The sequence below is a fragment of the Gopherus flavomarginatus genome, chromosome 2 (genome assembly GCF_025201925.1).
Source record: "Gopherus flavomarginatus isolate rGopFla2 chromosome 2, rGopFla2.mat.asm, whole genome shotgun sequence".
Taxonomy (NCBI): Eukaryota; Metazoa; Chordata; order Testudines; family Testudinidae; genus Gopherus; species Gopherus flavomarginatus.
Window position 1 is genome coordinate 4,637,096 of NC_066618.1, and position 18,652 is coordinate 4,655,747.

The 18,652-nt window shown below is 44.2% G+C and overlaps 1 protein-coding gene across 11 annotated transcripts in view; it reads left to right on the forward strand.

Annotated features, from left to right (window-relative positions):
• Positions 1–18,652, forward strand: part of CCM2 (CCM2 scaffold protein) — a 69,667-nt gene that overhangs the window by 21,740 nt on the left and 29,275 nt on the right. Inside the window, exon 1 of one of the 11 annotated variants that reach the window (XM_050942659.1) lies at positions 11,897–11,999. The exons of 9 other annotated variants lie outside the window; for them this stretch is intronic. In XM_050942659.1, the coding sequence (XP_050798616.1) occupies positions 11,988–11,999 (12 nt within the window). In that variant the 5' untranslated portion in view covers positions 11,897–11,987. Of the gene's footprint in view, positions 1–11,896; positions 12,000–18,652 lie in introns of those variants that run through there. One more of the 11 variants, XM_050942657.1, reaches the window with a different exon arrangement.

An 18,652-nucleotide genomic window follows, 5' to 3' on the forward strand; every position in this document is an offset into this window, starting at 1 on the left:
AGTGAACAACAACCAAACACTAACAGCACACACACAAAACTTCCCTCCCTCAAGATTTGAAAGTATCCTGTCCTCTGATTGGTCCTCTGGTCAGGAGACAGCCAGGCTCACTGTTCTTGTTAACCCTTTCCAGGCAAAGAGATATGAAGCACTTCTGTTCTGTTAACTTTTCTTATCTGTTTATGACACAGGTACATCTTTTTGATTGCCTTTTCTATGTGGGTTTCTCTGTAACTGAGCAATGAAACTGCTGCTCTGTGGTCCAAGAATTTGGTGTGTGTTCCTGAGTCTAGAGCAAACAGAAGAGAACAAAGTCAGTTCCTGCTTTTGTCCCGTGATGCACATTCACACTTTGAGATACAAAATTGTTCCGATTATATACTGGCCAGGTGTGTCTCCTTCCTACAGTACGTCACACTTGCCCACAGCGGTTGTTGCTAACTTCAGTCCCTGACGATTCACGGCAGCGAAGGTTCTACATGCTCATATGCTGACTCTTCCTGCTTCTGAGTTTGCTCCTGGAGATAGAACAAGCTTTTCCAAGGTAGCGGCAACAGCTCTTCTCACGCTGCATCTATGCAAAACCAAATCCATAACGACTGCATTCCTCCAGATTATAGTGGGGCAGCAGTACCAATATAGTTAGTGAGACTAGCTTACTGTTTGACACCCACTTATTCTAAGGGCTCTAAACTAGCCCTAGTTTGTCATAGGGTATGTCTACACTGGTATTATCCATAGTATAGACTGAAGGTCTTCTCGGTCACTGCAAGAAGACCACCTCCAAGTGACAGTGGGCTAGTTTGTTTGAAATGCTGCAGTGGCACAGCTGTAGCGCTAATCTGTGTAGCTATTCACTACAATGATGGGAGGCATCTCCTGTCACTGTAGTAGGTCTACAGAAGAATTCTTCCGTCTATCTAGCACTGTGTACGCTGGGGTTAGGTCAGGTTAACTACATCATGCAGGAGTAAGCTCGGGCTGAAAAATCCAATGTAGCTGGGTTGGTTTAACGTCTCAGAGTAAATCTGGCTGCCCTCTCTTGATTGCATTTACCTGATTCTCACATTGACCATAAGATGTTTGGAGTTACTTTAGCATTTCAGTTCAGTTCAGTTTAGCAGTTCAGTTTTTTACCTGTTGCACTGCTGCTGTCATGTACTTGGTAACTGATTCGAAAACTTTGCTACCGCAGATATTTGCATTCACCGAGATAACACGTTACCCATTAAGTTACTTCAACATATTCAAGAATGACTCTGCATCTGCCCAGCAATCATGTCCATATAGTCCAGAATTGTGGAAGCAACCTCCATATAGCTAACATAAACATGCCAGTTTTATGGCTAGTCTATACTGGCAATGCTTTAACACGGCTTGTGTGGTCACGGCGCAGCTCTAAAAAAACCACCTCCACGAGGGGTGTGGCTACCAGAGCTGGGGCACTGTCTTCCCTGGCACTTTAGAGAGCTGTGTTTTTTCACACCCCCTGAGCGAGGAAGTTGCAGTGATATAAATGGCTAGTGTAGACAAGCCCTTAGATGCTGGTCATACTGGCACATCCTACCCTAAGAACCAGGATACATGTACTTGAGATATGATGTGAGAAGAGGAAAAAAGCAGGATGCTGGGTATCAATGACACTGTATAGCTTAGATAATTCACATTCAGAACACTGGCTGGCCCATGCTTTATAATGCAGTAAATGAGAATTAGTCCCATTAGTTTGCATTCAAGTTAATCTAATTCTTGTTCATATACAAAACCAACCTGCACTGCTTTTCAATTGGGCTGCATTTTTCCCCCACACTTCACTCAAAGGGCTGAATAGCCTTTTATCAGGCTGTCCAAAACAGCATTCACTCTTGGACTGACAGGAATCACAAAGGAGCCTGGTAGCTAAGTGTGTGTGAGAACAGGCTTGCAATAGGCTGGCAGTGTGCAACCATAACAACTGTGTTCAGAGCCCACAGATACCATGATAGAAATGGTTTCATCCACTATGGCAATGCCCTAACTGCTGTGTCGAGTAGTTGGGCCTAGATGCTAGCAATAGCATCCTCTCCCCAAATACATATCTGAAGAAGTGGAGGTTTTACCCACAAGTTTATGCCCAAATAAATCTATTAGTCTCTAATGTGCCACCGGACTCCTTGTTTTTGTGGATACAGACTAACACAGCTACCCCTCTGATATTTTGGGGTCCTGGTCCATGACTGAGGCTATTAGGCTGTATAGTAATACAAATAATAAAAGATCAAGACTTTTGTGTAGCTCTTCCAATGAATGGAAGGATGGTCTTATGGTTAAATATGGGATTTGGGAGATCTGGCTTTAATTCCGAGCTCTGCCACCGATATACTGAGGCCACAGTCCCCCCACTGGCTTATCTTGGAATAGAAGCGCAAGAGCAGAAAAAGAAACAACCCCTCTGACCTTGCACGTTCCTCTGGCTTTCCTGGAGCATCTTGTCTTACCTGTGTCTGCATCTTAAATCTTGTTTACGCTGGCACTTTGCTAGCACACTTCCCAGTGTTGGACTAGGGACTTGCTAGTGGAGACAGGGCACAGGCATCTTCACCACAGTGCCTGACCCCAGTCAGCATTAGCAACATGGTGGTAATGACACCTGCACCTTGTCAAGGGTTCACCTAGACACATTGTACCTCACCCCTACCACCGGTCAGATCTACATTACAGGCTTCTGCCTGCATAACTTTGTTGGTCCAGGCAGTGATGGGGTGTGATCTCAGCCTTGTTCGTTAGGTGTGATATTTATAACCAAAATAGTGATACTGGTACAAAAACAGCATGTGGACCAGCCCCTAGCATTTGCACTGGTGCTAGACCAGTGGTGAGCAAAGCACTGCAAAGTCCTGGTCTAGATGTACCCTATCAGTGCTTTACAAATCACCTTCTGACTGAAAATCGAACTGACCCCTTCTGCTTTGTTTATATTGTTAACCCTGCTGCAAGCAGGTGAGGGGCTGTCACTCTAGCTGATGCTTTTTAAAGTTTGGCATTACACTTGTTTGAATAAATAACTTAATGTTACCATGTGAATAATCAGTAGAAAAGGAAGGGTTAATACCTTCTCTTCCTATGGATATTTTGTCCAGTATGTCCAGATAAAAGGCAGTGGGAGACAGGGCCTACGGGCAGATGGGGTAGGAAGTGGCACAGTGAAGCTAATAGGTGACATTAGCCAGAAGTCTGACTGGTGGAGGTTGGGAGGGGAAGGCACGAGGGAGGTCAGAGTGGGACAGTGTCCAGATCCAGAGGAAGGATTACAGAACAGTGTTGGGGTCGCTTGTTTGCTGTCAGTGTGATGATAAACGGAAGGCACATGTTTTCTACTGATTGCATCTGGAGAGTAACTGAGTCTGCCTGGTATGGAATTACCAACTAACTAAAGTTTAACTTGTGTAAGGAAACCGGACCACTTTTCTTATGCGATTAGAGCCTTGATCTTGCAACCAGAACACAGACAGACCCTTACACCCATGTGGAGGCCACTGAAGTCAGTGGGCCTCAGCCCAGCTGGGGAGTCCACCACATGGATGTGATTACAGGATTAGGGCTGAGGTCTGTGGTGTGCAGACTGTAATTGGCAGTCGCCTGCTCATCACAACACAAGCAATGAGCTCTTCATAAAACCCACAAATCCGGTCTGTAACGTTTTTTCTTCTGTAACTAAATCAAATCTCCCTAAAATAAACTGGGTAAAGGGTGGGGGACACTTCCTATGGGATTGAAAATAAAACTCTTATGTGATCTGAAATGCTGGGAAAGCAGTGAAAGCTGTAAATACTTCTGAGTTCTGATGACACTGCAAACCATGTTGGCTTAACTCCTGCAGTTACCATGTATCTCTGCAACCCATGGAGGGGAGGAAACCACAGAACTTTCTGGCTCAGTTATCTGTTCAATTCTATGTGATTATGTTCTAACTTGGAAAATAGTTTGTGATCAGTTTACTGCACGATCACATATTTGCTTATACTCACCCTCCATCTCCTCCTCCACCTCTAGGGCTTTATCTGTACTGAGGATTTTCAGCCATTAGGGGATGGGGTGGGGATGGCAGCCACTGGTGCAAGCCCCTGGTGTAGACACACAGCCACAGTTTGGCCCTATTGCAGCTTTAGGCTGATTTCAAGCCACGGTTATCTGCACTGATGCAAACCATGATTTTGTACAGTTTTGCTTGTTTTCACCTGCAGTTTACCCTGGTTGCAGCTGTTGGTGTCCAGCCACTAGTGTGGCTGTACTGGTGCAAATACCCCAGTGTAGTAAAGGTCTGAACTGAATATTCATATAGGTCAGTGATGCTTGTGGTGTTGCACTATTTCTCAGACAGAGCATCAGATCTCTCCTCTGAGCCAGACAGAAGTGCAGTTCTATTACTGAATAGAGAAAAATCAGTACAGAGAGTTGTTCATCACAAAAGTGTCTCTAGCACAGTTTCCGTCACTAGGGTGAACGTGGTTTTTTTTGGGTCTGACAAGTCTTGGTAAGCCCATGTGTACTGGATAGTCTATAGCCTCTCCCCTTCATGCCCCACAAGTGCTTATACGGATGTTAGATGGGGATGGGAGCTGAGTTACTACAGAGAATTCTTTCCTGAGTGTCTGGCTGGTGAGTCTTGCCCACGCGCTCAGGGTTTAGCTAATCGCCATATTTGGGGTCAGGAAGGAATTTTCCTCCAGGGCAGATTGGTAGAGGCCATGTTTTTTTGCCTTCCTCTGCAACGTGGGGCATGGGTCACTTGCTGGAAGGTTCTCTGCATCCTGAAGTCTTTTAAACCATGATTTGAGGACTTCACTGGCTCAGACACAGGTTTGATACAGGAGTGAGTGGGTGAGATGCTGTGGCCTGTGTTGTGCAAGAGGTCAGACTAGATGATCATAATGGTGCTTTCTGACCTTTAAAGTCTGATATATATGTGGCAGCGGTGCGTCACTTGAATCAGTTTCAGCTTCTTTGTTTTTCACTTTTATTTTTTTTCTGTTGCATGAATGAGCCAATGATCCATTGTAATAAGAGCAAAACTGCGATTGTGGTCAATGCTCACAATTAAATGTGCACTGCCTGTCATAGCAAACGGATTGACGTACAGATGGCAACAACAGTTGGGGGTTGGTCCTGCTTTGAGCAGGGGGTTGGACTGGATGATCTCCTAAGGTCCCTTCCAACCTTGAGATTCTATGACTTTGTATAATACTATGCAGAAATCCATCAAAATGCTCAGTGCCATCTAGAGTCAAATGCACAGCGTCATCTGAGGGCCTGATATGTCTGGAGGAATCAGCTTTTGCTAGTTATTCATTGCTGTGGGTAAAATGTGTGCAGTAAGGTTTCTTTCTCCTCCCCCCCCACCCCAGAATACATCTCACCCCCTACCCTAGTTTGAGAACTTCTGGTCTAGAATACAGTTGGGCTAGCACATCTCTGATCTTCCTGTACCGGGACCCATAGAAGTGACACATGCTGATGGAGCAGGCTATGTTAGCAAACCACTAGCAGCTTTCCAGTGCTGTGCCAGTATCTTTACCCTTGCAGGTCAGCTATGCCAAGGAATCTCATAGGTAACACATTCAAGAACTATTCTCTATCCAGCTGTTGCTGTTTTAATAGTCCATAGCTGATTCTTCCAGCAGAGGGCGTAGTGTTTGCTTAGAATCACTTAAAAGGAGAAAAAGGAAAAGTGTTTCTCTGGTAAGATTTTATTTCCGCTGCAAAGTGTAAAAGGTCATCACACACAAGTCACCGCCCAACTTCATCAGAAGGAAACAGCTGGGAGGATTTAACTCCTCAGTCGCTGCCATAAAAAACCAAACTGGCCTAAGGACTTGTTTAAACACATAAGTTAAAGTGAGAGGACCCACCTAGTCTGGATGCAGTTACTCTGATACATAAGGGTGTCTTATACCAGTATTGCTTATTTCTGTATGGCAGGGGGTATAACTATGCTGGGATAAGGCACCTTTATATCAGTATGACTGTCTGGGGTGAGGGGGGAACACACCCCACCTGTGACAGATTAGTTTTATGGGTACAAAAGAATCTGTGGGCAGAGTAGGCCTTAGAACTAACATCTGTGTCAAGCTTGTTGAATGGAATAGAGGAGCTGCCACTCCTTAATACTGCTGTGGTGGTGGGTGCTGGGTGTTGCATACTTGTCCTTCAGCTTCAGGGAGGTGTCAAAATAATGTTCTTTTGTAGTTTTTATGTTGCGTTCCTCCTCTAATCCGAGAGAACAGTACTTTGGAAGTGTTGGATGCAACTTCTGTTGTTCAGTGACGTAGTTCTGTCCTGGTGTAGATTGTGGTATGTAGAGGTTCTACAGGCAGCCATTTCACATGAGGATCCAGTGTTCCCATTCAGCCCCCATTGATGGTTTGCCAGTCCCTGGACAAATATGCACCCTACCCTGCCCCGACTCCACCCTTTCCCCGATCCAATTCCAACCCCTTCCCCAAAGTCCCCACCCCAACTCTGCCCCTATTCGACCCCTTCTCCAAATCCCTGCCCCGGCCCTGCCTCTTCCCCCAGTGCACCGTGTGCCCCCCCCCCCCCCCCCCGTGCTTGCCTTGCGAATCAGCTGTTTCGCAGCGCAAGTGCTGGGAGCCAGGGGGAAAAAGTGGGCACACAGTGCGCCCAGGGGAGGAGGCGGAGGCAGAAGTGAGCTGGGCAGGGAGCTGCCCGTGAGTGCAGAGCACCCACCAATTTTTCTCTGAGGATGCTCCAGTGCCAGAGCACCCACAGAGTTGGTGCCTATGGTGCCATGGATAGTTCATTTCATGAGTTCCTGGGGTTTGTGGCTTTCATTCCCCGCTTTTCTCCCCAATAGACCCATTCCAGTATTTTGCCTGGAGTCTCTTTCCTTGTTATCTAGTCTAGACTGGGTCACTTAAGGAGTTTATTGTTAGAAGTGTCTAACTTTTGTGTTTGTTTGTCTTGATAGTTTTGGCCTCTGAACAATCAGTAATGATTTTTCATGAGCCTCTCATAAGCCTTTTATATGTTGCTAATATTTTTGACAAGTACTTTGGGGTCAGCTTGACGGGAGACAGACACTGCAGTTGGCAAGAGTTCAATCTTCTGGTCTTGTTTTTTTTGTTTTTAAGTGAAACGCTTGCTTGTACATAAAGTTTGTGTGCTCGACTGGAGAATCTAAATTAGTGAATGTAAACTCTTTTGTACTGATGGCTGCACCTAGTTTGCTTAGTAGTCTACATGGGATTTTAATTGAAGATAAATTGCAGTTTAGTGTACAAGGAGTGCTTTATGTAACAGATCGTGGCTTAAAAATCCCCTCACCAATGGTACATGGGAAGCTTTCTTTCATGAGAGGGGATCCTGCTCTGTTATTGCGGAATGTCAGCCTGTATTTAATTGGGAGTGAAGAGAATCTACTGTATATGAAGCATTTCATTGCTGTCACCCTGAGTCTGCAGTCAGATGGTGTTCCCTGTTTTTCTCCAGCCGCAGAGTGAGTTTCACAAGACTTGGTTCACTTCACTGCTGCTAATTCAGGGGTTCTCAAACTGGGGGTTAGGGACCCCTTAGGGGATCATGAGGTTATTACATGGGGGGGGTCACAAGCTGTCAACCTCCACCCCAAGCCCCTCTTTGTCTTCAGCATTTATAATGGTGTTAAATATATAAAAAAGTGTTTAATTTATAAGGGGGGTCACATTCAGCCTTGCTATGTGACAGGGGTCACCAGTAAAAATGTTTGAGCCACTGTGCCAATTGGACCCTTGTGGACAGCTATGTGAAAGTGACTGCAGTTATGTCCGTGCTGCTGCCTCTTGGTAAAGCCCTGCATGGTTATGAGGCTGTACTTGAAGCAAGTGTATGAATGTTGCATTGTCCGTACCAAACCTCCAGCACTCCAGGAATTGAAATCATGTTGGGTTCAGTAAATCTTATGGGTTATTTTATATTGAATAGTTCTAGAGGGCAAATCCAAGAAGTATTTCTGTACATTACCAGTGATGTTGCTGTAGTCAGCTGAAGGATAATTTTCCTTATTTAACCTACTCTGTGTTGTTGTTCTTGCATAAGTCATGAATTCCTCAATGAGAGCATTCATCATAATTCAACCTAATATCTGTGCTTCAGTCCTCCCCCGTTGTAAAATGGGAATGAAACATAACTACCTTTCGCGAAGTGTGTGGAGACTTTAAATGAGAGATGCTACAGAAATATGTAGTCTGTTTAGTTTCTGAACTGACTGCCTTCCACTGAAGGGAGGGGAGAGGATGCACAGGGCAGAAGAATGTGCTTTATGTTTTTTAAAATGGATGGTAAATTCATAGGGCACGAGATGGTTTGTTTTCTTTTGTGTTCATGTTATTGTGCCTAAAGGGGAGGGGGTGTCTTAATTCTACTGGGGGCTTCCAGGCACAGCTGCAGTATAAACAATAGGAAAGTTTTACTTCAGCAGCCTTTGAGGCTGATCATAGAAATGTTCATCAGTTAGAGATTTTCTCTAGCTGCTATAGGACATTGACAAAAGTGCAATTTTCCTTAGCTAGTGTGAGTTCTGTCTGTGCTAAATCAGCCAGACTGGATATCTTTCTGATGTTAGGTAATGCCAAGCAGTGCTTTCAAAATCAGTGTAGACTGTTCTTAATGTATTCCCAATGTTCACTAATACAGGCTATTTCTGATGCACGTACTGATTGCTCACCAACCTCCCGCTGTTTCCCTTGGCAAAACTTGTTTGCATATATACATTATCCAGGGAGCTGACTGTTTGCATTTTTTTTTTTTTAAACAAACAAACCACAACTATTTGAAAAGCAGAATCATTGGATGTGTGCCCCATGAATATTTCTGAATGGATCTGGCTTCGTGTGCTAACTCCAAAAATAAAATGTTCTCTTCTCTATCAATTAAGAACAGTTTGTGATTGAATCTAAACTATCCATCTGGTAGATGGATTTACTGTTGCAAACCAACCAGATACAACAAACTGAATTGGAACGTGCTAAAACTAGGGGGAAGGGGCAGAGTGTGCCAAATCCACGAGGCTTGGATAAATGGCCTAGACCTTTGGAAGGAGAGGCGTTTGTGTGGTGCCTTTCATCCCAAAGAATCCCTCCAGCTTTAAACCCTTGTCTCCCTTCACCATCACTAAAGTGCAGCCCCATGTGGGGTGATGTCAGCCACTGTTTAACAACACAGCAATGTTAGACGTAGCACTTTGAATCAGGAAGTGAAAGAGGCTTTTCCACTTCAAGCTGCAGGGGGAATTCTAGATGGGTAGAATGCAAATATCAATTACAATTTTGCCGTGATCACTGATTTCATTGTGGTTGGGTGAGTTACTTTTTCCACTAGCAACTCTTCCATCACCCCTTTAACAGTGTCAGTGTTGCACTTCCAGTTGCTCAGTGTGAAGAATTTGCCTGAAAACAGTTATCAGATTGCTAGGGGGCAGCTCTAAATACAGTCCATCCCATCCTTTCGTTACCAATAACTGCAGATCTCTGCAGCGTGCAAAGTCTGAAACGCACGGTGCCACTTGTCTGACTGTTTCCCTGTCTGTCATGATCTTGGTTTAAAATGGGAATGTTTTTAAAAAAGGAGCCATGAAATGGCTTGAACTCTCTGGAGAAGAGACACTCACTTTATCCAGAGTCCATACAGCATCGGCTACTGGCAGGGAGCACTTCCTTCCTGCCTACTTGCCCAAACATGCAAGCCCACTCGTGGGCCTTCAGTGTGAACTGGCAGGACAGGCCTAGGACAAGAAGATATAGTTCAATCTCCCACGGCCTCTCCACTTTACATCCTAGTTGCCACTTTCAGTAAAGGCCCAGATCCTCAAAGATATTGGGAGTTAGGTGCTTAAATACTTCTAAGGATCTGGACTGAGATGTTTTCAGTGGGAATACCTGACTACTGTTAGGAGTTGGACTAAGACAACCATTTCTTTCACACAAACCACCAGCTCGCTTTTGGTGTTTGCCTTCTAACCTGGTTCCACACTAAAACTAATTACCTAGAAGTAAAATGCTCAATATTTTGTATTACTAATTGTCTGAACCTTAAATTCCTGGGTGCACATGCGCGTGTGTGTGTGTATTTTTCTTATTAGTGCCATTGGCAGTTTTAATTTTTCCAAAAGTAAACGCAGCCTTTCAAAACTATTGTCATCTCTACAGTTGGGTCTTCTCAGCAGATCTCTTCATCCCAGTCCAATGCCTTTTGTAACAGACATTTATTTGAATTCCTTTCTGTTGCTGCACCCTGACTCATCCCAGGCTATGGCACCACAATGATCAGGAAGGAACAAAGGGAGGAGGACTAGGAAATGACACCTCTGGAGATTCTAATAGCAGATGATGACGAAGGAGCGTTCATTTTGTAATGAAGACTGGCCACATTGACTGCTTTACAAATCTCAAGGAAAAATTATGTCCTGCTGCCCCAAAGTTTGTATGTTTCTGCTATATCTAGCCTGACACACGAGAAGTATTGCATCTAATACTTAGAAATTGCTAGTTGTATCCAGCAAGAATGGAGAATTGTCTTCATTCATGTCCTGTACTGGCTGCAAGGGGCAACTTGACCTGAGTCCAGCTGTAAAGGTAACCTCACTGGGATCCTAGTCCTCATCAGTTTCCTTCTGTACCTGGCTATATCTATCGTAGTACTGCTGCTGGCAGCCAGTTATCCATCACCCAAGATACACCCAGTTAAGAAGCCAGCCCGAGGTGTTTATGTGTAAATGGTCAATGGTACATGATACACATAAACACTTAAGGGAGTATAGAGTTCTGAAGCTTAACAAATTTGTCTGATTAAATTGTAAAATACTTTCCCCTTAAATTATAAATTGTGTTGTCCCTGTTTAACAAGTCTATCACATTAGGGAATAATCATGTTGGGCTTTTTAATTTTATTGCTGTATGTGAAATTGCTTGCAGCTAATTCTAATTACTCTTTTGAGCCCATATTCTGCAATTTATGTCCAAGCCTTGCAAAGCTTATTTGAACTCTCCTTTCATGGTCTTCTTTGCAGGACTGTCTTCTGGAATGCCTTGTCTGGCACACTCTTCCTGACCTGGTTTTCAAGGGCTGGCAATTTTTTGTCACATATACATGGGCCTCATTTAAAAGTTCTCTTGCCATAAATTATGAATTAATCCCTGTCAGAACTTTCCAAGTCTTGATCTTAAAAAGCTTGGTGTAGGGTCTTAAAGTATTAAGTGGCTGTAACACAGGTGAAAGCAGGGAGGGGAGCTGGTTTTTAAAAGTCTCACATTTGGGGGGTATCTCCATTTACAACTCCTTGCATAAGTATCTACAAACGTAGGGACTACTAGCAAGAGTTCCCCAGCTGATTTCCATTGTCTTGGTGGTGGAGATCAAGGAAAGCCACAGGTGATGGATAGTGCTGGAAATGGATCCTGAGCAGTTAGTACAATGTGGTTTCTTTGCTATTTCTAGTATCGCCTTACTCCATGCTAGACTTTGGAGTCCCTCAGACTAATGAGTACCTGCTAAGTGGAAAGCACTGCTTTGCTGATTCATAGATTCCAAGGCCAGAGGGGACCTTTGTGATAATCTAGCCTGACCTCCAGAACACAGCCCATAGAACTTCCCCAAGAGAATTCCTTTTGATCAGTGGCAGCACTGAAGATGCTACTGTTAAATGTTCATCTGACTTTTTTTCCCCCCCCCCACTGGGACCTTTTTTTGTTCACATCAACTAGATTTTTCACTGTTTTTCAGTACAAGTGTGTTTAGCAGGAGGAAACTGTGGTTACTCCACTTCCTGCTCATTTTATTGTTGAAGAGTGAAAACTAACAGTTATTTCTTGCTCCTCCACGTGATCCAACAGCAAGAGGAAAGCCTGTAAGATTACAATAACTAGCTGCACTGCAGGTGAAACAGGCCTTTTTTGGAGCTGCAAAAGTAGCACCACAACGCGTTTTGCTTCTGCTCTTCCTAGCTGGGTTCATAAATGGAGAATGAGGTAGGTGTTGGTTTTGTATTGACTCTTAACAGAAATGGCCTTCAGAGTTCAGTAGTTCTCGGTTCTGCATTGTAGGTTGCTGTCTTACTTCCGTTTCTCTGAAGTTTTCAGAAAGCAAAATCCAAACTCTCTGCTGATAATGAATTTTGTGGAGCTCTGAACTTAAGAGAGGGAGATCAGTTCATTGCATTGGGTTGTGCAGGTTATTTGGGAACAAGCGTGTTTCTTGTGTGTCCTCATACTTGTCTGTAGCCTGGATGAAGTTGTGAAGATAGAACCAAAAATCTTTTTTGGGGTGTTTAGATGTAGTTTTGGGTCAAATAGTGGTACGTGTCACATAGGAGCTCTAATATTTTCAAAGCCACCAGAGCCCTGCATGGAGCGGGGGGACGGGGGAATCCATGTTAGTCTGAGAGATCACTTTGGGTGCCATATTGAAAATGACTTGCGGATTTTTATTTCTCTTCCCTTAAATTTACTTTCAACTGTTATTTCTAAAGATGCAGGTGTAGTTGGATTTCTCTAAAGTAATCTTGGGGATTTTTTTTCTCATTTCACCAGAAGTAAGCTATAGAGGCCAGCTACTCTATTTCTGGTGTTTTATATAATTTAATAGAATCAAAGTGCTAAATGCTGCAGTCCATACTCAGGCGAAGCTGCTGACTTCAGGTCTTTAAACCGCTCAGACTCAGAAAGCGTAGCTGGTTCCTTCTGCTGGGCTCTGCGCTGCTACTTGCTGCAGAGGTTGCTGTTCCTCTCTCGGAGTTTAGTCAGTAGAAGAGGGGGTGGGTAATAGTTCTTTTTTAAAAGTCAGGACTGGCTTGATCACATTGTGACATCACACTCTATATTCTTTATGAAATATGCTTGTGATATGGATATGACCTAAAATGTACTTTATGCAAGATGGCTCGTGTAAGATATCGTTGGAAAGGTTCTGATTTACTGAATGTGGTTATCCAGTCTGTATGCCTGTATCATATCTGTATCGGGAGTTAAGAATATTGACTATGTATCTGTATTTCAAACGTGTTACTTTGGGTGTCACCCCGAACTAGCCCTTCAGATATAACAGTGGAAAAGCCAAACGGGGCTAATGGCCCATTAGCAAAGACTATAGACTGTGAAAGAGCTTTAGTCTTCCTGCGGACACTCCAGAGAGCTACGAGTAATGGCTGCCCCAGCCCTGCAGAGACCTGGATCTAAGTCACCTGGTACTGGACCCACCCCTGGAGTGCTACTGTTCTTCCATTGGGAGGTGAGCGATTCCCACCATACACAAGAGCTATACATGGCAGGGAGTGACGTCATTGTGGTTCTCCTCTGCCTCCCCACCCAAAGAGACACCAAAACACCTGGAAGTAAGAACTGAACTGAGGGGGAGAGGATTGAACCCAGGCTGGGAGTGGAATTACCTGAAGTCTCAGGCTGCAGGCCAGTGCAGCTGCTTTTCAAGACTCAGTAATCTACCTGTGACAATAGTTAGGGTGAGCAATTACATTTTGTGACCTGTTTCTTTAGTGAATCAAATTTAGTCTGTGTTTTTTGTTTTATTTGCTTAGTAATCTGCTTTGCTCTGTTTGCTACCTTAACCACTTAAAACCTGCCTTTTATAGTTAATAAACTTGTTTCTTGTTTATAATATAACCCATTTATGCAATTCATAATGAGGGGCGGGGGAGGAGAGGCTGTGCATACCTTCCTCCACATTGAGGGAGGAGGTGGGTTTCATAATATACCTTTTGGGTCTGCAGTCCCAGGGAGATGGACACCGAGTGCTAGAGCAAGTCCCCAGAGCTGATCTCCATGTCTGTGTCATTCTGCAGTTGAGTGTGGCCCTGACTGTGTGTGTGCTGGAGGAGGCTTAATAGCCTGGCTCAGCCAGAGAGGTAAAAAGGGGGCCCAGGCTGGCAGAACAGGCGGGCTCGGTGGTATCTCAGCACATCAGGTGGCACCTTAAGGGATCCAACCAGTCTCACACATTCACCCACATGTTTTCTACTGTTGGGGAGAAAGAACAGGCTTGTGTGAATCCATTGAAGCAGACACATGATCTTGTATTTGTAACCTTTGTCCCCATTCCTCCTGTCCCCTCCCTTAGATTTACCTTTCCATGGCATGCTCATGGAGAATATAAGCTCTTCAGGTCGGACTATATCCTATCTTATGTCTGGATAGCGCCTAGCACAGTTTGGAGGCTGGGAAATATTAAACATGGACTTTCTAGAACTGATCTGGGGGATGTTCTTTTTAATGATGTTGGATCTGCATGTGGTTCTTTTAGGAAAGACGAACTTGTTTTTAGTAGATATCCGTCTAGAATGAAGAAAGGAATATAATGAAGTCTACAGACGCTAACTTGCAGCACTGTTTAGTAATCTTAACCACAGACTGCACATCAGGAAAACATGACAGACTGTATACAGTAAACATGACACATTACCACAAGGGTCAAAGGAAATAAGAGACAAGATCTGCAGCATACAACCCTAGTGACCATGGTTCCTTAGAAAAGAGGCTATGAAGCGGACACTGCTTGCATTAGACAAGTGGAGGAATGAACTAGCTAATGTTACTGAAGCAAGATGTAAAGTGCTGCATAATATTTTGCTCTGTCTCAGATGCTGGCAGTGCTTTACCACACTCCTGGGAGGTAGCTAAGCATTGCTATTTGAGCTAATAACTTCTACACCCGCTTAGGGGTGCATAGAGCTTGACAGAAAAATAAGGAAAAAACCCAAGCCCTCCCCCACTTGTATTTCCCCTTTTAAAGGTGGAGAATCAGAAATGAATTGACCTGCCCTAGGTCTCCCAGGAAGGCCAAGCACTCAGAGGTCTACTATTGGAGAACCAAAGCTTCATGGCTGACTACCATACAAGAAAACTGAAACCTCAGCTTGCTGAGCCAGCTGGAGCTCGTCTGACCTGCACTTTAGCCAGAGAGAGGGGGAAGCCAGAGTGGGAAGCGTGTGCTGTTTCCGAGGCTTGGTCTACACTACAGAGTTAGCTCAGCATAAGCCGCCTTATGTCAACCTAACTATGTCAGTGTCTATGCTACAGCCTTGGTCCCGGCCATGTAAGCGTCATACTACGCCAACATCATAACTCCATCTCCACGAGAGGCGTCGGGCTTATGTCAAGGTAGTTAGGGTGACGCAGTGTCTTTGTAGACACGGTTCCTTCCTCTGGCTGTTGGCTCTCATTCTTGTCAAGACAAGAAAGTCAGTTCGTGGCTCCCAGCCAGGCAGCTGTCTGGTCTCCCCTCCAAGCCAGGCTGCCACCCAGGCTCCTGCCTTGGGCTGCCACCTGGACTCCCCACTTGGAGCCCTGCTGCCCCCCAGGGTCCTGGCTCCCTACCAGGAGCATGGCAGCCAGACTCCAGGTGTGGATCTCCCCCCTGGAGGCGAGAAGCCTTGGGCAGCTGTCCTCCCCCGACTCCTGTTGGGGAGCTGTACAGAGCTGAGAGCCGTGGCTGTCAGCCCCCCTACTTTTCCCCTTTTCAGTGGGTGGAAGCGCTCTTGGTGAGGACACATCACTGACAGAAGGAGGGTAGAAGGAGGGACACATCACATCAGCCAGCACACTACACCTCTACCCCGATATAATGCTGTCTTTGGGAGCCAAAAAATCTTACCGCATTATAGGTGAAACGGTGTTATATCGAACTTGCTTTGATCTGCCAGAGTGCACAGCTCTGCCCCTCCGGAGCGCTGCTTTACCACGTTATATCTGAATTTGTGTTATATCGGGGTAGAGGGGTAATTACTGTGGTGACTGTAAGTTGACCTAAAGTAGGTCGATTTAAGAGTATAGTGTAGACATGCCCTGAACTGCAGACCTAACCAAATAACTTTTCTGGGGGCTGGTCTATGCTAGGAACTTACCTTAGCATAGCAGTCTCTCTCAGGGATTTGAAAAATCCACATTCCTGAGAACGTAGCTTTGCCCACCCAGCCCCTGGTGTAGACAGTGCTGGGTCCACAGAGGAATTCTTCAGTTAACCTAGCTATGGCCTCTCAAGGAAGTGGATTGCCTACACTAATGGAAGAACCCCTCCCATTGGCGTAGGTAGCATCTACAGTGAAGTGTCATAGCAGAGCAACTGCAGCTGTGTGGCTGTAAGGTTTGCAGTGTAGACCTACTCTGAGAGAGGTCACAGTTCCAAAATTCTTCCCTTCTAGTACAAACTACAGAAATGGACACTTGTGCTGGTGCAGACACGAAGTGCTGCATTTATAAACTCCAGCACCATTTGCTAAACATTTTAGTTAACACATTTTTGTGTGTCTCTACCTGGCCATTTTACAGTAAAGCAAGCTTACTCAGAGCTTCTGTGTGTCTCTTGCTCTCTGACATTGGCAAGGATGTATGCTTATGTATGTATGGGTCTCTGCAGTGCATTTGTTTGTGGTTTAGTGGTGCAGTTACATGAACTGTGCCACACAAATGGTGGTGGCAGTCCTCCCACTGGAAGTGTGTGCGCACGCAGTGCCTTGCTATCTGGCCTGTTGCGGTGTCAGTATTGAAAACTCAGCTACTGGGCTGTATGTTCAATGAGACTTTCAAAAGCGCCTCAGTGACATAGGAGCCCAAGTCCCATTTTCAAGCATGAATTCAAGGTTCTATCTGACTCCTTAAATTAGAGCGGTATTAACTTTGAAGGCGCTGCTGCTTCCCTTCCTTTTTTGCTAGATTAAAGCCTTTGTTGGTATTAACTGAGATTATTAAAGTTGACGTGTGTGTGTGTGTATTTTGCTGCTGAGAAGATTACAATATGGGTGAAATTACGGAACATGGGGGTGAGACTGTCTGTTCCTAGCAGTGTATTAACTATATTCATGTCCTGATGTGTGTTAGATTTTTTTTTTCTTTCCTAAAGCAGTAACTTTCACAGTCTTTGTGCAGTTTGTTTTTCAGCTGGGTTCCTTCTCAAACTATTCATCTGAATTGTTGGCTGGCACATTCATATTTTAATAGTGCTAACTCAGAACACAACAAGGAATAAAACTAAATTTGATCATAAAAGCGTGTTGCTAACAGATGGCAGCAAGTTAAAGTGCCATCCGAGTCTGAAAAGCTATTTTGTAAAATAGCACTTGCTTATCTTCTCGCTGCATCTCTGAGGCGGAGCTGTTTACTTTATTGACACAAACAACTCATTAGCCCTGCAGTGCATGTACAGCGTTGGAAGAACATGCTGGATTCTGTTCTGCCTTGCACATCTTCAGGATAATTCAGCTAAGCTCTGATCACAGAGCCGCCATTATCATTAGTGACTTCAAAAAGCAGAAAGAACTCAGCTAGGTTTTTTTTTCCTTCCAGACCCTAGGCTGAACTTGCAGAACTTCCTTTTGATTTTTCAAACCTTCAATTTCATAAGGAAACCATCGAGAGCCGATAAATATTGAAACTAGTAATGTTAATTCTCTGATCTCATTAGGACTAATTTGTTACTGTTGATGTTGGGTTGAATCAAAGTTGCATACTTCCTAATAAAAATTTGAAGGCACATCTTTTTTTCTGTTGGACAATTGCTTCTATAATTATGTGTACATATTTAGATACTTGAAAGGGGAATACAGTAGTAGTTTATCATTTTGAAGAAAGGTGGTCAGTCATGATAAACGGCTTACTGATATCTAGCACTGTAAATTTATATCGTACTTTACAAATGAAGGGCAAGACCAAAAAATAAATACATTTAAAGCTAGGATGGGAAGGACATGGACAACAATATAAGGTGTGGAGATTGAGAAGTGTAAAGCAGGAAGGATTCCTGGAAGAAATGGGTTAGGAGGAAAGTACGTTCCAAGTCTCTCTGACTTGCTTCAAAATGCATTAATGAAATAGTTTGGCTGTGAAAGCCAGACACACATGAGGTTCTGGTTGTGTTTGAGAACACAATCCCCCTTTGGCTGTTCCATAAATGTTATATACCATTATGTTACCATTTATAAAATTGTAAGGTTTTGTTTGTCATATTGTATGTAGCCCGATTCAGAATGAATGATCGACTCTGACTCTGAGGTTGCCATCTGTCATTGGAAAGATAATTTCTCCCAGATTTGACTCTTTGACAAGAGTAACTGATTTGGTGAATGAGGGGAATGCAGTGGACATGTATACCTGGACTTCAGGAAGGCTTTTGACATAGTCCCACTTGACATTCTGATAAATAAGCTGGAGAAATGCAGTCTGGACAGAACTACCGTTAAATGGATACATAATTGGTTAAACAACCACAAACAGAGTAACTGTTAATGGAATGTTACCAGACTGGAGGGAGATTTCAAATGAGGTTCTACAGGGATCTGTTCTGGGTCCGGTGTTTAACATCTTTATTAATGACCTGGATGTAGGCACAGAGCGTACTAATCAAGTTTGCAGATGAGACAAAGCTGGGGTGGGGTGGGAGAGTTGCCAGTACTTTGGAGGATAGAACTAAAATTCAGAGAGGGATCATGGTGCAATGAAGTTTGAGAACCCCTGGACTAGACGACCCTTGGGGACCCTTCTAACGCTGTGGTTCTATGATTGGCAATAAAGTCTTAGATTTGATCCAGAGCTTTAAAGCCACACTGTAATTTGGTCTGTCTTATATTCATTTTGCTGATGGTTATGTTCTGGGCAGTTCAGTAAACATTTATCCTGAT